This window comes from Pyrus communis, chromosome 1 (assembly GCF_963583255.1).
Source record: "Pyrus communis chromosome 1, drPyrComm1.1, whole genome shotgun sequence".
Taxonomy (NCBI): Eukaryota; Viridiplantae; Streptophyta; class Magnoliopsida; order Rosales; family Rosaceae; genus Pyrus; species Pyrus communis.
In genome coordinates, this window is record NC_084803.1 from 27,111,789 (window position 1) to 27,129,278 (window position 17,490).

The following is a 17,490-nucleotide window of genomic DNA, read 5'->3' on the forward strand; positions in this document are numbered from 1 at the left end:
CATAAATATTTTATATTCCTATTGCTTTTTGTCTTATTATCTCTATTAAAAAAATCAATATAAAATGTTAATGTGGCTTAACCGTGATCGCACAAAAATAGGAGGGGATGGGAAGGGCACCCAAACAGGAAGGCAGACAATCTGCCTCTCTTGGACACATCATCTTCGAATATCTGTCTATTTAATTTAATACAAAACACTGAGAAATTCTGCTATACAGGTACGAGTTTATTCTTTTTTCTTTATCTTTAGGGTAAATTACATTTTACCCCCTCATGTTTGGGGTCAATTTCAATTTCTTATAACATCTTTAAAACATTTCAATTTCATACATTTACTTATCATTTTATTTCAATTTTATACATCCGTTAGAAAATTTGTTAAGTAAATTGTTAAGTGATGACGTGGCAAATATGGGATCCACATCTATCCTGACGTGGCTACCACATTAGTGCCATGTGGCAAAAAAAAATTTAATTTATTATGCATTTAAAATATATTATTATTTACCCTATTAAAAACAAAAAACAACAAAACAAAACTAACCCAGAACCCTTCGCCCCCCCCACCCCGCTTGACGACCCATTTCTTCATCTCCTCCCTTTTCACCTCCCATCCCTTCTCTCTCCCCAACCCACTCCTTCCTCTTCACCCCCAACCCCACCCCACCTCCCCCGCAACCCCCTACCCAAAACCCCAAATAGTTGTAGCTGCACACATGGTGGTCGGAGGACTGGTGCTAGAAGTAGAAGAGCTCGCCGCAACGGCACCGAAATTCGGTCAACCCGACCTTTCATGATCTCCGATGCCGTCGTCTTCGGAAAGTCTTGGCTGGGGCCTCGAAGCTGAAGGTGGGTCGGGGGTGAAGAGGAAGGAGTGGGTTTTTGGGGGGGGGGGAGGGAGAGAGAGAGAGAGAAGGGATGAGAGGTGAAGAGGGAGAAGATGGAGAAGTAGGTTGCGAGGGGGTTCTGGGTTAGTTTTTTTTTATTTTTTATTTTAATGGGGTAAATAATATTATATTTTAAATGCATAAAAAATTAAATTTTTTTGCCTCATGGCACAATGTGGTAGCCATGTCAGCACAAATGTGGATCCCATATTTGCCACGTCATCACTTAATAGATTTTCTAACGGATATATGAAATTGAAATAAAATGATAAGTAAATGTATGAAATTGAAATGTTTTAAAGATATTGTAAGGAATTGAAATTTACCCCATACCTCAGGGGGTAAAATGTAATTTACCCTTATCTTTAATATCGCTTGTTAATATTACTCTAACACAAAAGATTATCCTAAAATTTGCATTCATATCCCTCAGACTTTGAGATGTACGTATGATTTTTACATTTCAAATCTGCATCTCTCCACTTAAAAATGATCTCAAAAATAAAGAAAATAAATATACATTCGGTTAAACTCAAAATTTTTCCTGCAAACATATTTAGATAAGCCACACCAGAGATAAATATAAAGTAGAATTTGGATAGTGTGGGGTGGACATTTATGGGTTTGTGATAACTGCATTCCATTGATGCATGTTTTGGGTACATGGTAACACTTAAGAGTCCGTTTGGTGGGCTAAATATGATTGAATTGGTAGGGACATATAAGACAAGACTTGTAACTCATATATAAAGACATGTTAAATAACTTACTTTATTGTGAATACATAATCAATCATGTCTAGTTTTGTCCATCTCACATATAACACAATAAATAATAAACTAAACTCAAATTCATTTGAATTAGTCACAACATACCAAATACACACTCACAGGCTAATCGCAACAGCATTGGAAGTAAAACATAAAAATTTAAAAAGAAAAAAAAAAAACACATGGCATTGTGGCATTGATTTGACATTGATGTATTTAATTTGGCACTTCACCAACTTCACTGTTCGTGTGCAAATTCCAGTTATGCATTTCTGCCATTATTTTTGCACTCCTGTCCTGCACTGAAAAAAATACATCTTGAAATTTCTAAATGTAAATCATAGAGGTGTGTTATCTACATACTTTTTTAATTTTCGATCGTCGAATCGAATGAATTATAGGAAATCAAAAGATAAAATTAACAAAGGAATGTAAAAAGTAAAAAATGGTGTGTGGATAACACATCTCTAAATCATAATGGTATAGTGAAGAATGTGAATTTATTTTTCAAATAGTTTGTTTATTCTCTATGTTATAAATAAAGAAAAAGAGTGCGTGTGAAATGAGGAATGAAAAAAAAAAAAAAAAAGAGTAAAAGAAGATTGGTGGAAGAAATGTGAAAGGAATGTGCAAGGAGGAGTAACACACAATATGAAAACAAATAACAAAAAATTAAAAATACTTTAAGTTGTTTTCATTTTTATTTTTTCGTTTTCTTATTATCTAACTTCATTCTCCATCTTCTCTTCTTTCTTCTCAATTCCTCATTTCTCTAATATACTTTCACTCTTTCTCGAGTATACATAATGAAAACTAAAAGGACAATACTTGATCCTTACATGAAAAGAGTCATTCTTCCTTCAACATCATTCACCCTACAAATAAGAACCATTCATTATCTTTGTCAGCATTTAAAGATCATCTCTAGAAAAATTCAAGCAATTGGAGACCGTTTAGCACATCTATATGTGCCAAACAAATTGACAATTATGGTACAAGTTACACCTTCGTGATGAATCATCAATAATTTGATTCATAGGGATGACTAAATGGTACCCAAGTTGAACACATTTATTCAGATAATGATCTTTAGACGATGATAAAAAAAAATGAACAGTTTTCCAATTATGATTTTTGTACAATTAAATTACGTCACGTTGTCATTGAAAAAGTAATTACTTCTAACACTTAAACAAGCAAGCAGTGCCAAACTAACAATTAGAAAGTGACAAGTGAAGTTGTGAGATCCAATCATCCAAGCATATATATCCTTAGGTACTTCGAGAGAAGTGAAGTTGGTAAAGAACTTCTTTTTTTTTTTTTTTAATCAACGGCGATACAAAAGGGGAGCAGTCACTGATCAGAATTACAATATGCAAATAAAACATCTAAAATGAAGTCTGGTGGTTCCTCAGACAACATGAAGGGCTGCTGGACGAAGACAACAATGGGCAAGTCGATGAGCAACTTCATTTGCTTGACGTCTTATATGGGTAAAACAAACTCTAGTGATCCCCAAGGAAAGCTCTCTAGAGTCCTCGATGATGAGACCAATAGGAGAATGGTCTAACGAAGAAGATCAGAGAGATTGGGTGATCTAGAGTGAATCACTCTCAATAACTATATTGTGAAGACCTCTAGAAGACGCCAAGGCAAGACCTTCCTTGACCACCAAAGCCTCAGCAAAGAGAGGAGAAAGGAACGTGAGGGAAATACTTAGCTAAGCCTGCTACAAAATTGCCCGCAGTGTCTCAGAGAACCACACGTACGCCACCAATGAGACAGTTTGCATTCCAAGCTCCGTCCACATTAAGTTTCAAAAAACCAAGCCTAGGATTCACCCACTTCACAGTTGATGAGTCCGAAGAGTGGCTAGTAGCGAAAGTAGGGGTGGAGGCAAGTTGGAAGTTTTGCCACTAGGAGATGGTGCGAGATACCACGATGTTAGGGGGGATCACATTTACCTAACCAAAGCATAATATTCCTAGCGCTCCAAATAGCATAGAGCATCATAATTAAATCAAAATTATGCTTATCAAGTTTGGGAAGGAGATACATCATCCAACAACAGGCGAGGAGAATGAGAGGCCACAAGGTAGGGGACCCAGAGGAAAGAAACTCCACACACAGGCTGCAAAAAGGTAGTCATAACGAATATGGACTTGTGATTCGCCGACACTGCCACAAAATATACATAGAGTCAGAGGTTATGTGACGCTTTACCAAATTGGACTTTGTTGGGACAATGTCCTTGCAAGGACGCCACGCATTTATTTGAACTTTTGGAGGGACTTTGGCTCCCCAAATCGTTTTCCAAAGCAAGGAAGGGTCAGATATACTTGAGGAAGAAGCCCGGCTGATCCTGCCAGAAACCAAGTCAAGTGCCACACGATAGGTTTGTTGAAGTGCCAAATGAGTCTATCTTCCAAGACGATGGCTAATAGGAATAGAGAGAATAAGGTTGGCCTCTAAAGCTAAGAATAAAGTCCTTATGACATTAGTTCTCCAACATTTCTCTTCCACATTAATGAGATCATTGACCAGAGAAACGGGGCAGGCATGAGGCTTAGTGGAGAAAATACGAAATGATGAAGGCAAAGGAACCCATATGTTAATCTTTTATCCAGATCCTACTCGCCGTCTCGATCCCCTAGTGAGCACCTCTCTACTAGAACATAAGCTTCTCCAAATAAAAGAGTCACCGAGCTTAACCTTTGCTTGGAAAAAAAGGGAAAAGGGAAAATAATTGGCGCGAGGAACGAGTGTCACCAAAGAGTTAGGTTCAGTTGACAGCTTCCAACCTTGTTTGGCAAGCATCCCGAGATTGAAAGCATGTAGATTTCTGAAGCCTAGATGCCTATCACATTTAGGAAGACAAAGCTTGTCCCAAGCCAACCAATGGATCTTTCTGCCATAGTCGGATTCGTTCCACCAGAATTGTTAAACAAGACCATTAAGTTCATCACAGAAATATTTAGGTAAAAGAAAACAACTCATGTTGTAGAGAGGGATTGCCTAAGCAACCACCTTGACAAGGATTTCCCGACCCACCGAGCTTAAGAGTTTTCCTTTCCAACTTTGGAGACGCTTCCAGATGCATTCTTTGATAAAATTAAAACATTGTCCCCTATATGCCAACCATGATGTCTCAAACGTAGCACCTTCATAGCTCTGGCATAGTACATGTAACAAAAGTCATCGGCGTATCCATATGCCAATCATGATGTCTCAAGTCTAGGGATTAATTTGCATAATTGCAATTCGGAGTTGCTTGCTTGAAATGTAAATATGACACAATGTAAGAAGTCAGGGTTCATCGTGTTTAGTGAACTTAATCTTTGTTAAAACCTATATACTTGTCTTAGCAACTCCTTGCTAATGGCGACTCCTTGCTAATGGCCTGAGATTAGCCATGCATCCCTTCCTACAATTGTGGCATCCTTCACCTTGGCCTTGGTCCAAGTGCATATTTGATTTGTTTTACTTTTATGGCATCCTTCACCTTGGCTTTGGGTTAAGGATGATACCGATGAGCTTGTTAATGTTAATCTTGGGTCGACAACTAGTAGCAGGCTATATCATAATTTTAATGCAACTTAATTACTTAGATTTTTCGAGACCTATAGATTTTCCTAATCTTATTGTTTTGTTTTGAAAGATTTTATCTTTTAGACTTATTTTAGAGGCATTCGGTTCTATGACCCTCCTCCTCTTCTTAATGTTTTTTTTTTTCATTTCTCAAGAGGTGAGGTGTAAATCCCCTCTCTTTTATTTTATTTTTTAATTTTTTAATTTTTTTTTTCTGGGTGGTTCGAGAATTAAGTTTATATCCACTAATTAGGTGTAACTTTTAATTTTTATTTATAAAAAAACTTGGATGTGAAAGCGAATCACACTCACCCTAAACAATGGATATGGTGATTCAATCCAACCCTTTATATGAGTTTTTTTTTTTCTTTTCATGTTTTTGTAAGTGACGAATCGACGTGTGGACAATGTCTTCTTTTTTAAACAAGTGCATCTTTCTCAGTTCAAACTTTGTCCCTTTCTTTAATTTTAGCTTGATATAAGAAATAACTAAACAAAATTATTAATTAAAAAAATATAAGACCAGATCCCCTAATTAAAAAGACCCAATAAATCAAGAGATGGAATCTTAATAAATTGACAGTGATAGATAGATATATAGATCGATCTATGGTTTGCTCTCATCTGAATTCTCTCACGTACACAGAAAGCCATAAAGCTAGAGAGACAAAGACAAGGAGAACGTGATAATTATAGTTAATCATTTTAGGAGAGAGAATAATCTATCTTTTTATTAATTAACAAATCTTATTCACTAAACACCCTCACTAAACACACGTACTTTGAGTTTCAAATCTCTTCGTCCCTGTCTCTTACTCAAAACAAACAAAAATAAATTGTCAGAAATAAAATAAACTGAGAGTTTTTTTTTTTTTATTTTTTAACAAATTATTTTATCTACATTAAAAAAAAAGAAGAGTATAGATTTAATCTCATAATGAACTAATAATAAAGTGATTTTAATTCATCTTCGATCATAATTAAACGTAAAACTTTTAACGTAAAGAAAACCGTAAGGGGTGTGATATCCACACAACCCATTTTACTTCTCACATACTTTTTTTAATTTTCAATCGTCAAATCAGATGAATTGAAAAAAATCAATGAATATAAATTATCAAAGAATATATAAAAAGTAAAATAAAATATGTGAATATCATATTTCAAACCATAGTACTAAATTGCATAATAAATAGACCGAGAGCTAAAAAGAATGATTGATAACAAAAGCAGTAGTCGGATTAAAAAGTGATTTTGTAAGGAAAAAGTGTTGAGAGAGAAAGTGTAAATTCGGACAAACAGCCAGACAGACGGAGAAGAGAGAAGGAAGAGAGAAGGAGTCACATGGCATGTGAGCAACCCCTGCGTGTGTCCACTTGATATATACTCTTCTTACCTTCCTTTGTCCGGCTTTTGACTCTCTGTCTCTCTCTCCTCTCTCTCTCTCTCTCAACTGGCAGCTGTAGCTTATGAGCTCTCTCTAATGGCAGACCTCAGAACCTAAAACCAAACCCCTTCTTCTTTCACCACCACCTCAAAACCCAAAATATGATATCCCACAAGTCCATTTCTCACTTCCCCTTCCCCTTCTACCTCCTCCTCCTCCTCCTCCTCCTCCTCCCTCTGCCACCCACCTCTGCAACTCCGCCCACCTCCTCCTCTTACAGATACACCCAGCAACTCCTCAGCTTCAAATCCTCCCTTCCAACCCCAACCATCCTCCCCAACTGGCTCCCCAACCAAAACCCATGTTCCTTTTCTGGTATTTCCTGCAAAGCAACCAGGGTTTCGTCCATAGACCTCTCCTCCATCTCCCTCGCTACAAATCTGACCGTTGTTTCCACGTTCCTCATGACCCTCGACTCCCTTGAATCTCTCTTTCTCAATTCAGCCTCTCTCTCCGGCTCTATCTCCCTCCACTTCCCTACCAGAACCAAGTGCAGCCCTCACCTCACCTCCTTAGATCTGGCTCACAACTCCCTTTCCGGCCCTCTTTCAGACGTCCCCGACTTCGCCGCCGCTTGCTCCGCCTTGACCTTCCTCAACCTCTCCTCAAACTCTCTCGTTTTACCCACCAAACCGTCCTCCTCCGCCTTTCCCCTCCGCAACCTCCAAGTTCTTGATCTTTCTTACAACAAGATTACAGGCCCCAACGTCGTCCGTTGGATCTTATCCGACGGTTGCGGTGACTTGCAGAGGTTGGTTTTGAAGGGGAACAAAATCTCCGGCGAGATGAGCGTTGTGTCCACCTGCAGCAAGCTGGAGCACTTGGACTTGTCCTCCAACAACTTCTCCATTTCTCTTCCGTCTTTCGGGGATTGCTCGGCTTTGGACCACCTTGACATCTCTGGCAACAAGTTTTCTGGCGACGTTGGTCGCGCTATCTCCTCCTGCAAGCAGCTCAGTTTCTTGAACCTCTCCATGAACCACTTCGACGGTCCGATTCCGGCCATGCCCACCAACAGCTTGAAGTTCCTGTCACTTGGAGGTAATAGGTTTCAGGGTATAATTCCTGTGAGCTTAATGGATTCGTGTGCAGAGCTTGTGGAGCTCGATCTGTCGGCTAATAGCCTTTCGGGTTCGGTTCCTGATGCACTGAGCTCTTGTTCTTCGTTGGAATCGCTGGACATATCCGCCAATAACTTTTCTGGTGAGTTGCCCGTTGAGATTTTGATGAAGTTCACCAACTTAAAGGCTGTGTCGCTTTCTTTCAACAAATTCTTTGGTCCTCTGCCCAATTCTCTGTCTAAGCTCGCGACATTGGAGAGCTTGGATCTCAGCTCCAACAGTTTGTCTGGGTCAATCCCAGCTGGGCTCTGCGGGGAGCCTAGCAACAGCTGGAAGGAGCTGTACCTTCAGAACAATCTGTTTACCGGCACGATCCCTCCGTCTTTGAGCAACTGTTCTCAGCTTGTTTCTCTTGATTTGAGCTTCAATAATCTCAAGGGCACCATCCCTTCGAGCTTGGGGTCGTTGTCAAAGCTTCGCGATTTGATCATTTGGTTGAACCAGCTGAGTGGGGAAATCCCACAAGAGCTGATGTACCTTGGGTCGCTTGAGAATCTCATTCTGGACTTCAACGACCTTACGGGGTCGATTCCCATCGGTTTAAGCAACTGCACCAATTTGAATTGGATTTCATTGGCTAACAACAAGTTGAGTGGTGAGGTTCCCAGGTGGATTGGGAAGCTTCCAAATCTAGCAATACTCAAGCTCAGTAATAACTCATTCTCTGGTGATATTCCCCCGGAGCTCGGTGACTGTAAGAGCTTGATATGGTTGGATCTCAATACCAACTTGTTGAATGGCACAATCCCTCCTTCGCTTTTCAAGCAATCCGGAAACATTGCAGTGAATTTTGTTGCTTCCAAAACGTATGTATATATCAAGAATGATGGTAGCAAGGAGTGCCATGGAGCAGGAAATTTGCTCGAGTTTGCGGGTATCAGAGACGGGCAACTGAACAGGATTTCGACAAGAAATCCCTGCAACTTCACTAGAGTTTACAGAGGTATTCTCCAACCAACGTTTAACCATAATGGTTCTATGATTTTCCTTGATCTTTCGCATAACTCCTTGTCCGGTAGCATTCCCAAAGAGATTGGGAGCATGTACTATCTCTATATTTTGAATTTGGGCCATAACAATATATCTGGTTCAATCCCACAAGAGCTTGGAAAAATGACCGGCCTTAACATTCTTGATCTCTCTAGCAATAGCCTTGCGGGGACTATTCCACCGGCTCTGAGTGGCCTTACCTTGCTAACGGAGATTGATCTATCAAACAACCGTTTGTCTGGAATGATTCCAGAGTCGGGTCAATTTGAGACGTTCCCTGCCTACAGATTTGCCAACAATTCTGGCCTATGTGGCTATCCTTTGGCTTCATGTGGGGGAGCTTTGGGGCCAAATGCAAATGCACATCAAAAGTCTCATCGAAGAGAACCATCCCTGGTGGGCAGTGTGGCAATGGGGTTACTCATCTCACTTTTCTGCATCTTTGGTTTGTTCATTGTTGCCATTGAAACCAAGAAAAGGCGAAAAAAAAAGGAATCGGCCCTTGATGTTTGTATCGACAGTTGTAACCAATCAGGAACTGCCAATGGCTGGAAGCTAACAGGTGCCCGGGAAGCATTAAGCATCAACCTTGCGACATTTGAGAAGCCCCTTCAAAAGCTCACTTTTGCAGATCTTCTCGAGGCCACCAATGGTTTCCACGATAACAGCCTTATTGGCAAAGGTGGTTTTGGTGATGTATACAAGGCCCAATTGAAAGATGGCAGTGTCGTAGCCATAAAGAAACTAATACATATCAGCGGACAGGGTGATCGCGAATTCACTGCAGAAATGGAAACAATAGGGAAGATCAAGCACCGGAACCTTGTCCCCCTCCTTGGATACTGCAAAGTAGGAGAAGAACGGCTTTTGGTTTATGAGTACATGAAATATGGAAGCTTAGATGATGTTTTACATGAACCGAAGAAAGCTGGCATCAAGTTGAACTGGGCTGCAAGGAGGAAGATTGCCATTGGGTCCGCGAGGGGACTGGCCTTTCTTCACCACAATTGCATCCCACACATCATTCACAGGGATATGAAATCAAGCAATGTGCTGGTGGATGAAAATTTGGAAGCCAGAGTCTCCGATTTTGGAATGGCAAGGCTTATGAGTGCAATGGACACCCATTTGAGTGTGAGCACTCTAGCAGGCACCCCTGGTTATGTCCCTCCTGAATACTACCAGAGCTTTAGATGTTCCACGAAAGGTGATGTTTATAGTTATGGAGTAGTATTGCTTGAGCTGCTAACGGGAAGACGGCCTACAGATTCAGCAGATTTTGGCGACAATAATCTCGTGGGTTGGGTAAAACAACACGCTAAATTGAAAATAAGTGATGTTTTTGATCCGGAGCTCATGAAAGAGGACGCAAGCCTTGAGATTGAGCTTTTACAGCACTTGAAGGTAGCTTGTGCTTGTTTGGACGACAGGCCATGGCGGCGTCCAACAATGATCCAAGTGATGGCAATGTTCAAGGAAATCCAAGCCGGGTCTGGGATGGACTCCCAATCAACGATAGCCATGGACGACGACAGAGTTTTTGGCGGAGTTGAAATGGTAGAGATGAGCATAAAAGAAGTCCCGGAAAGCAAGCAGTAGGCCGGGATAGGCAGAAGGCCGATTTTTCAAGAGAATTGTACTGGAAGAAGGAAGCTGTCCCAATTTTGTTTCCCTCTTGTTTACAAGTTGAAAATGCGTTGGAATTGGATGGAGCAGCCAATTTAATGTATGTAATTGTAATGTGGTTATTTATACAGTAGAGAGAGAGAGAGAGAGAGAGAGAGAGAGAGAGAGAGAGAGAGAGAGAGAGAGCTGAGAAGTGAGAAGGGTTCTTCTTCTTCTTGTCTAACTTCCTTCTTGTTATAAATGTGTATATAAACAGCTTCAGTTTTCAATTCATTCAGTTGTCATGCTGCCTTTGCTTTACATTTGCTTCTCTTTCAGGACTTGTATGATGGCGACGTCGGTTGTAGATGATTAATCTAACTTCTAATCTAATAAAATTTATCTTTTGAAATTAAAAAAAAAAAAAAAAAAAAAAAAAAATCTAAAACAAGCTGTTGCGATTGTGACCTCATTCATCATCACTAACTGGAGAGTTCTGTTTTGGCCCTACCTGATTTGGTTTCACTCTCTCTCTCTCTCACTCATATGGTAGGCCCCAACCACATGCCTATAATTTTAGGCCACATAAATACATTATTTAAGGAGTTGTTGAAATATTACTTCAGTAATTTATGAATTATTACTCGAGTAAGAATTAAATTTTAAGACTTCAAAAGAAAACAACAGTAAGTTTCCAAAAAAATGAAAAAAAAAAAAAAAAACAACAACAGCAAGACAATAAAATCACAAAAAACTGTCAATTTGTCTAACTTAAATTTTTTTGGTTATTATATCTAAAATAACTAATAAACGAATAAGATGGACTGAGGAATAAAATTTTGATAAAGTGAATCCGTTAGGAGCCTATTCCATCAATCACATCTCTGTGTAGAGTGGACCATTCCCCAATTCCCATAATTTGCGAGCCGTAACCTCAAAACTGGTGGAAATTGCATTCAACGTTTCCTTCATGACTGCCCCTTTTCCAAAAACCAATTTTAAAACACATTAATACAATTAAAATTTGTCCATTTCTCATCGACAATGTGCGTGCAATGGTGCACCGCACGTGCTCTCGGTCCAGCTGGGAAAATTTGCTTCTACCCCTCCTCCTGACTAACAAATCAAATAATTAATTGGTGCTTCCATCAACATTATCAACTTGTTATGTCAGATCTTGACTTGGAATGCCCCCACCCCACCACCCCCATGCCTAACATGTCGTTTTCTTTTCTACATGTTTCTTTCTTTTAAGTTATTTCTAACCCGTGTTCTGAAAGCTTCCGTCTAAAGTCGTCCAGACGTTAGACGATTGTACCTATTTTTTACTCATTTAGAAAATAAAAGAGCGTGTACTGGCATTTTCAAAAGAACCAAGACTGTTTATTGATTTACTTAGCCTACATCTATATTGTAACTCCCCGTTAAACATCGAATTGAACCTTCATTTTTCCATAGAACTTTCTTGCTCCTATTTACATGTGTCCTAACCGCCCAACAGCTATTCCATCCGCGATGAGCGCACTCCTTGTTGTTACTGTAGGGTCTTGAAGCACAAGGAGATTTTACTCGGTGTCAGTTAGGCGGTCAATGGACTTTTGTCGTTCTTTTTTCTCTGACAGATGGTTAGAACTTCATTTGGGTTCGAATCCTACTGAGAGGTCCACTAGAGATCAGAAATTGTTGAAGAAAGAACAAGATGTTTTTTTGTCGCTTCCCCATAGAAGAGATGGAACCTACTATATCCATTTATATTTACTACTTTTATGTGTTTTTGATACCCCTTTCCTCTCCCCAGCCGTTTCCGGTTAAGAAGATGTGAAAGCACCTCTCTCTATATAAGAACAGAAAACTCGTCTAGGCGCCCACTTAAACTGTCTAGACGGGCATAATTAAGTTACAAGGGTTGAATGGTTTTGTGACTTGTTTTACTCATTTTTTATTTATTTAAGAAAATGGCTTATTGTTACCGAGTACAAAATGGCTCAGAGTTGTTGTGGAGCCAAAAATAATCAAGAGGTGACACGTGGATTTTTAAGGCAAAAGTGACAAAATTACCCTTGAGGAGCACCGGAATTCCTACGCGCAAGCAGTGGACAAACATCCCACAATCAAGTCAAAAGTGCCCAAAATAGGTAACAAATTCAAAGTTATTTCATCCATCCTCATCCTATATTTTCCAATTATTTCATAACCTTCAAAACATTCCATATAAATTGAGTTAATTGGCTAATTAATGGATTTATTCCTTATTAATCCATTAATTACCAATTAAATCACCCATTTCACACAAAAATATCTCAAAGGGCCAGCCACCTTTTCTTAAGAGGAGGACCGGCCATGCACTATAAATTCAACATCATTTCCTCTAAAAACCTAAGTCCACACACTTGAAAAACTCTAAAAACTCTCTAAACACTTTTCTCTCTAAATTCTAACTTTGGCATCGGAGGTTCTTCGGCTAAAGTGCCCCCCATTCATCGTGGCCGCGTGAGGCTCTTGGCCTTGACCCTAAGGTGTTAATTGTTTTGTAGGTGCAATTTTGTCCAAGAAGAAGGTGGCGGAAATTTGCATCCACAAATTGGTGCTTTCATTGAGAGTTGAAGTACACACACTCGTAGAAGACTCTTGCATAAAAGGTTTTCTCTATTTTTTCTTGTCCATTTGTATATTTTTCGTACGTTCTTGTTATTATAATTTTTTATTTGCAAAGATTCTTTGATAAAACGTCAAAGAGAAATACAATGGCTAGAAATTTAGAAAATTCTACAAGTGAAAATTCCAATATTCAAGGAATGGGACCGCGGCGATCCACGAGGCTAAATGTGATCATAGGTGAAGTGGAACCACTGCTACGGGGCTCCACCATGGCAACCACTGCGATGGCCACCATGGCTACCACCCGCGGCGAGGTCCATGGCGCCATCACCACGGCTCGAGCTGTGCCACCTAAGCAAGCCCAAACCGTGCCATCTAAGGCCCACGACACCAAAACCACGGCCCAAGCCATGTCACTCCAAGCCCAATGCGAGCCCAACACGTTGCCAAGCCGAGCCTTAGCCTCGCATCCACGTACACCACACATCGAGCAGCCCACTCCCGTGGCCAAGCCTGCTCTCGTGGCCCAGCTTGCTCCCGTCGAGCACTTTGCTCTCGTGGCCCAGCCTGCTTCCGCCGAGTAGCCTATTCCCGTGGCCCAGCTTGCTTCCGTGGCCCAACCTACTCTTGCGGCCCAGTCTACTCTCGTGGCTTTCCAAGCAGCCCATCTAAGATTAGTTCAACTGTCCCGGCTCCAAATTTTCGGACTGACGATCGAACTAGGAGCATTTTGACCACATTTTTCTGCGGTTTTGACATTTCCTAACTCAAATCTCGCGCCCGGAGTCTACCACACTTCCACTGCTCAAGGAGACGCATTCTTTCCAAGTTATTCCAACCCAAATGGAGAGCAACACTTGTCTCGACAAGTCATAGAGTTGACGAGCGCCCTTGCACAACAGATGACCTTAGTGAACCAGCTCTTACAGCGCATCCAGCAATGTCCTGGCAAGCAGCCACTTAACCAAAGAACCTCTCCAGCAGCGTCCCGAAGTAGGACAAGGGCAAACAAAGAACCTCTCCAGCAGTGTCCCGGCAAGCAGCTACTCGACCAGCCACGAACCGAGTGTTCGAGTAATTTACACTCCTGATTGGGCCCCCGAGATAACGTATACTCCCGTCTTAGAGCACGGAGGAGAGTGCACTTTCGACTAGGCCCACGGACGAGTGTACATTCACGGTTGGGGTCACACTCCGATAGTTAACATGAGCAACCTTCCAAGCGAAGTGTTCATTTGCGGTTGAACCCGTAAAGAGCATCATTCATCTTATATTGGAGTAGGTAGCACGACGGATGGAGAGAACTAGTCACTCAAGCCCAATCGGCAGCCTACGAAGAACTCGCTCGCCTGCTAGGAACGCACCACACGCACTACATCCATGGTATAGACGAGCCAAACACATGGAAAAGCAGCCTAGACTAGCAATTCATGGCTGGGGGCAGCCGAGAGCTCCGCTACCCCAACAAAGGAAAATTCAGGAAGAAATAGAGAGATTCTTGACCAAGCGATTGCGTAATTTTCAACGCAATGAGGTCGCCAATAAGGCACTACGACAGAACGTGACTAACATAAGCAGGTCACCTTTCACATACGAGATCGAGCAAGCAGAGCCCCCACGCGAGTTCAACATGCCGTATTTCACATCTTTCAAAGGGGATGAACACCCAAAACACTTAAAACACTACCGAAGCGTAATGATCCTCTGTCGAAACAATAATGATCTCATGTGCAAGATATTCACCACTACTCTACAAGGTGAGATGCAAGATTGGTTTTACACCCTACCGCCACAATTTATTTAGAGTTTCGATGAACTTTCTTTGGTTTTCACCAAAGAATATTCATCCTATCGCTCGATCAAAAAGAAGTCCGACCATTTGTTTAACGTCAAGAAGAACCCAAAAGAGTCGCTTTGTGACTATGTGAAGAGGTTTAAAGCAGAGAAGGCAAGGATAGTCGGATGCAACGACTCAATAGCTAAAACAGCCTTCCAAAAAGGACTTCCAGCAGACCACCTGCTATTCAAAAAATTGATCATGAAAGAAGATCTAACTCTAGTAGATTCTTTTGCTCTGGAAAAGAAACATGCACTTTGGGACGAGGCTCGCCAATGCACATTCGAGGACTTGAAGGAGTACTTGACATCACCTCTATATTATCTAAACCAGAAGTAGAAGAGGACTTATTCACATGTTTGACAGTATCTGAAGCAGCAATAAGCTCTACCATTATATAAGAAGAGCTAGGGGCCCAACTACCTTTATTCCACAGTTCAAAAGCTCTCCTCGATGCTATAAGAAATTCAAAAGCTAACTTTGGCGATAGTTGTTGCAACCCAAAAGCTCAAGTTTTACCTTTAAATGCATGCAGTCATCCTCATGGCACATTATTCTGCTCAATCCAGACACTCAACGATAAAGGCGTAAACCCTGACGGATGCAAAGTTTTCTGACGAACGCAACAACTCAGCCCAAAAGACACTCCAAGGGCAGATGAACACTAGAAGGAAACATTCGGAAGCAAGTTTTGTCCTTGTCGCCCCAAAAGATTCTACTTAGGAGCAACATGTACCGGCAGTTGAGCACTACCTTCTGTTGTACGCTACACGGCCTTAGCCGACCCTTGCTCTATAATTTAGATCTAGAATGGTCCAATACCAGCTGTTGAGCATCTCTTGCTACATGTAACATGACCCTAACTCCACGACTCCCTACTATGTATTCATAATGCAATAGAGTGGCCCAACGACGCCTCCAAGGTAACCGAGCATGCCCTAGCCATGCCTGTTCTACCCGATGGAGACTTTTGGCATTTGCATGTCAACGACTCATCCAACTACAAAGGTTCAAGAGCAGGCATAGTTTTTGTCACCCCAGATGATTCGATACTCGAACATGTGATCACTCTAGGCTTCAAAGTACCCAACAACGAAACAGAGTACGAAACCCTACTAGCAGGCTTTCAAATGGCAAAAGACTTGATGGCAGACAACACTCGCGTGGATGCACTAGCCGGCCTAGGCTCTGCCATCGACCACCAACTCAAATGCCTTATCTCGGAGGATATCTAGACAAGCCAAGCATAGAGGTGAAGCCAGTAGCCGAGGTATCACAGGTTATTACAACTCCAAACTGGCAAGATTCCATTGTAGACTACCTGGTCAATAGCACATTCCCTACGGAAAGATTGGATTCTAGGAAGGTCCAAATCAAGGCAGCACGCTACTACATATAGCACGACATTCTTATCCGAAGATTCTACACCAGACCACATCTCCGCTGTCTAGTACCTCTCGATGACTTGAAAGTTCTAAGCTTAATCCACGAAGGCATTTATGGAAATCACTTCGGAGGTCGATCCTTAGCACAAAAGGTTCTTAACGCAAGCTACTATTGGCTTACCATGCACCAATATGCTAAGGAGTTAATACAAAAGTACGACCTTTGCCAATGTTACAAGTCGATACTAGCACTGCTTGCCAGAGAGCTACACCAGCATACGAGTCCTTGGCGATTCATGAAGTGGGAAATCAACCTGGTAGGAATTATGCCGCCTGCTACTGAGGGTAGATGCATGATGATGGTGGCAACTGACTACTTCACTAAATGGGTAGAAGCAGAGCCTAAGACGACTATGACTCCAACGGACATAGAGCACTTCATATGGAGGAACAACATTTGATGATTTAGCATCTTTCAGTCCATCGTCACAGACAACGGCCCGCAATTCGTGGGCAAAGATGTGGCGAAGTTCTTCCAAAAGTATGGCATCAAGCAGCACATGTCCACGTCGAAGCATCCAACAAGATGATCCTCGACTGCCTTAAGAAATCCCTCACCAACAAGAAGGGAAAATGGCCAGATGAACTCCCCGGATGTCTATGGGCATATCGCACCACCAAAAGACGAGCAATCAGTGAGACTCTTTTCTCTTTGGCATTTGGCTCAGAAGCAATCATTCATCCCAATGTCATTAAGTCAAGTATCATCGTTCTACTACCAATCATTGAGTAGAACAGTAAGGAGATAGCCACAAACTTAGATCTGGTAGAGGAGAAGCGTGAGTAGACCATTACCTGCATCACAGCCTACCAGCAACAGCTCATTTCCAGCTACAACAAAAAGGCCAAGATCTAGCAGTTCTAGCCCGAAGATCTAGTCCTAAGAAAAACCTTCATCACTGCCCACAGAGAAGGCTCCAAAAAGATATATCCCATTTAGGAAGGTCCGTACAAGATCAGCAAAGTAGGCGGCAAAAGTAATTACACCCTTGCCACCATTAAACGATAACAAGATCGAAAAGCAGTGAAGCGCCTACAATATGAGGAAGTACCAGGTGTGACCTCCCACTACATCAAAGTCTGAAGACTCAAGCAACTTGACGGGTATCACCTCACAAGCCGAGGACTATCCAGTTGTTATGTAGTTCCTACCTTACAACTAAGTTCTCGTTCGTTTCATTCGTTTTTCAATAAGGAATT

General features: G+C 41.4%; 1 protein-coding gene across 1 annotated transcript; it reads left to right on the top strand.

The window, feature by feature from the left end:
• Positions 1–6,464: 6,464 nt before the first annotated feature.
• On the top strand, positions 6,465–10,713 carry LOC137737832 (brassinosteroid LRR receptor kinase-like). The gene has a single exon (XM_068477403.1). The coding sequence runs from the start codon at positions 6,796–6,798 to the stop codon at positions 10,402–10,404; it is 3,609 nt and encodes a 1,202-aa protein (XP_068333504.1). The 5' UTR covers positions 6,465–6,795; the 3' UTR covers positions 10,405–10,713.
• Positions 10,714–17,490: the final 6,777 nt, after the last annotated feature.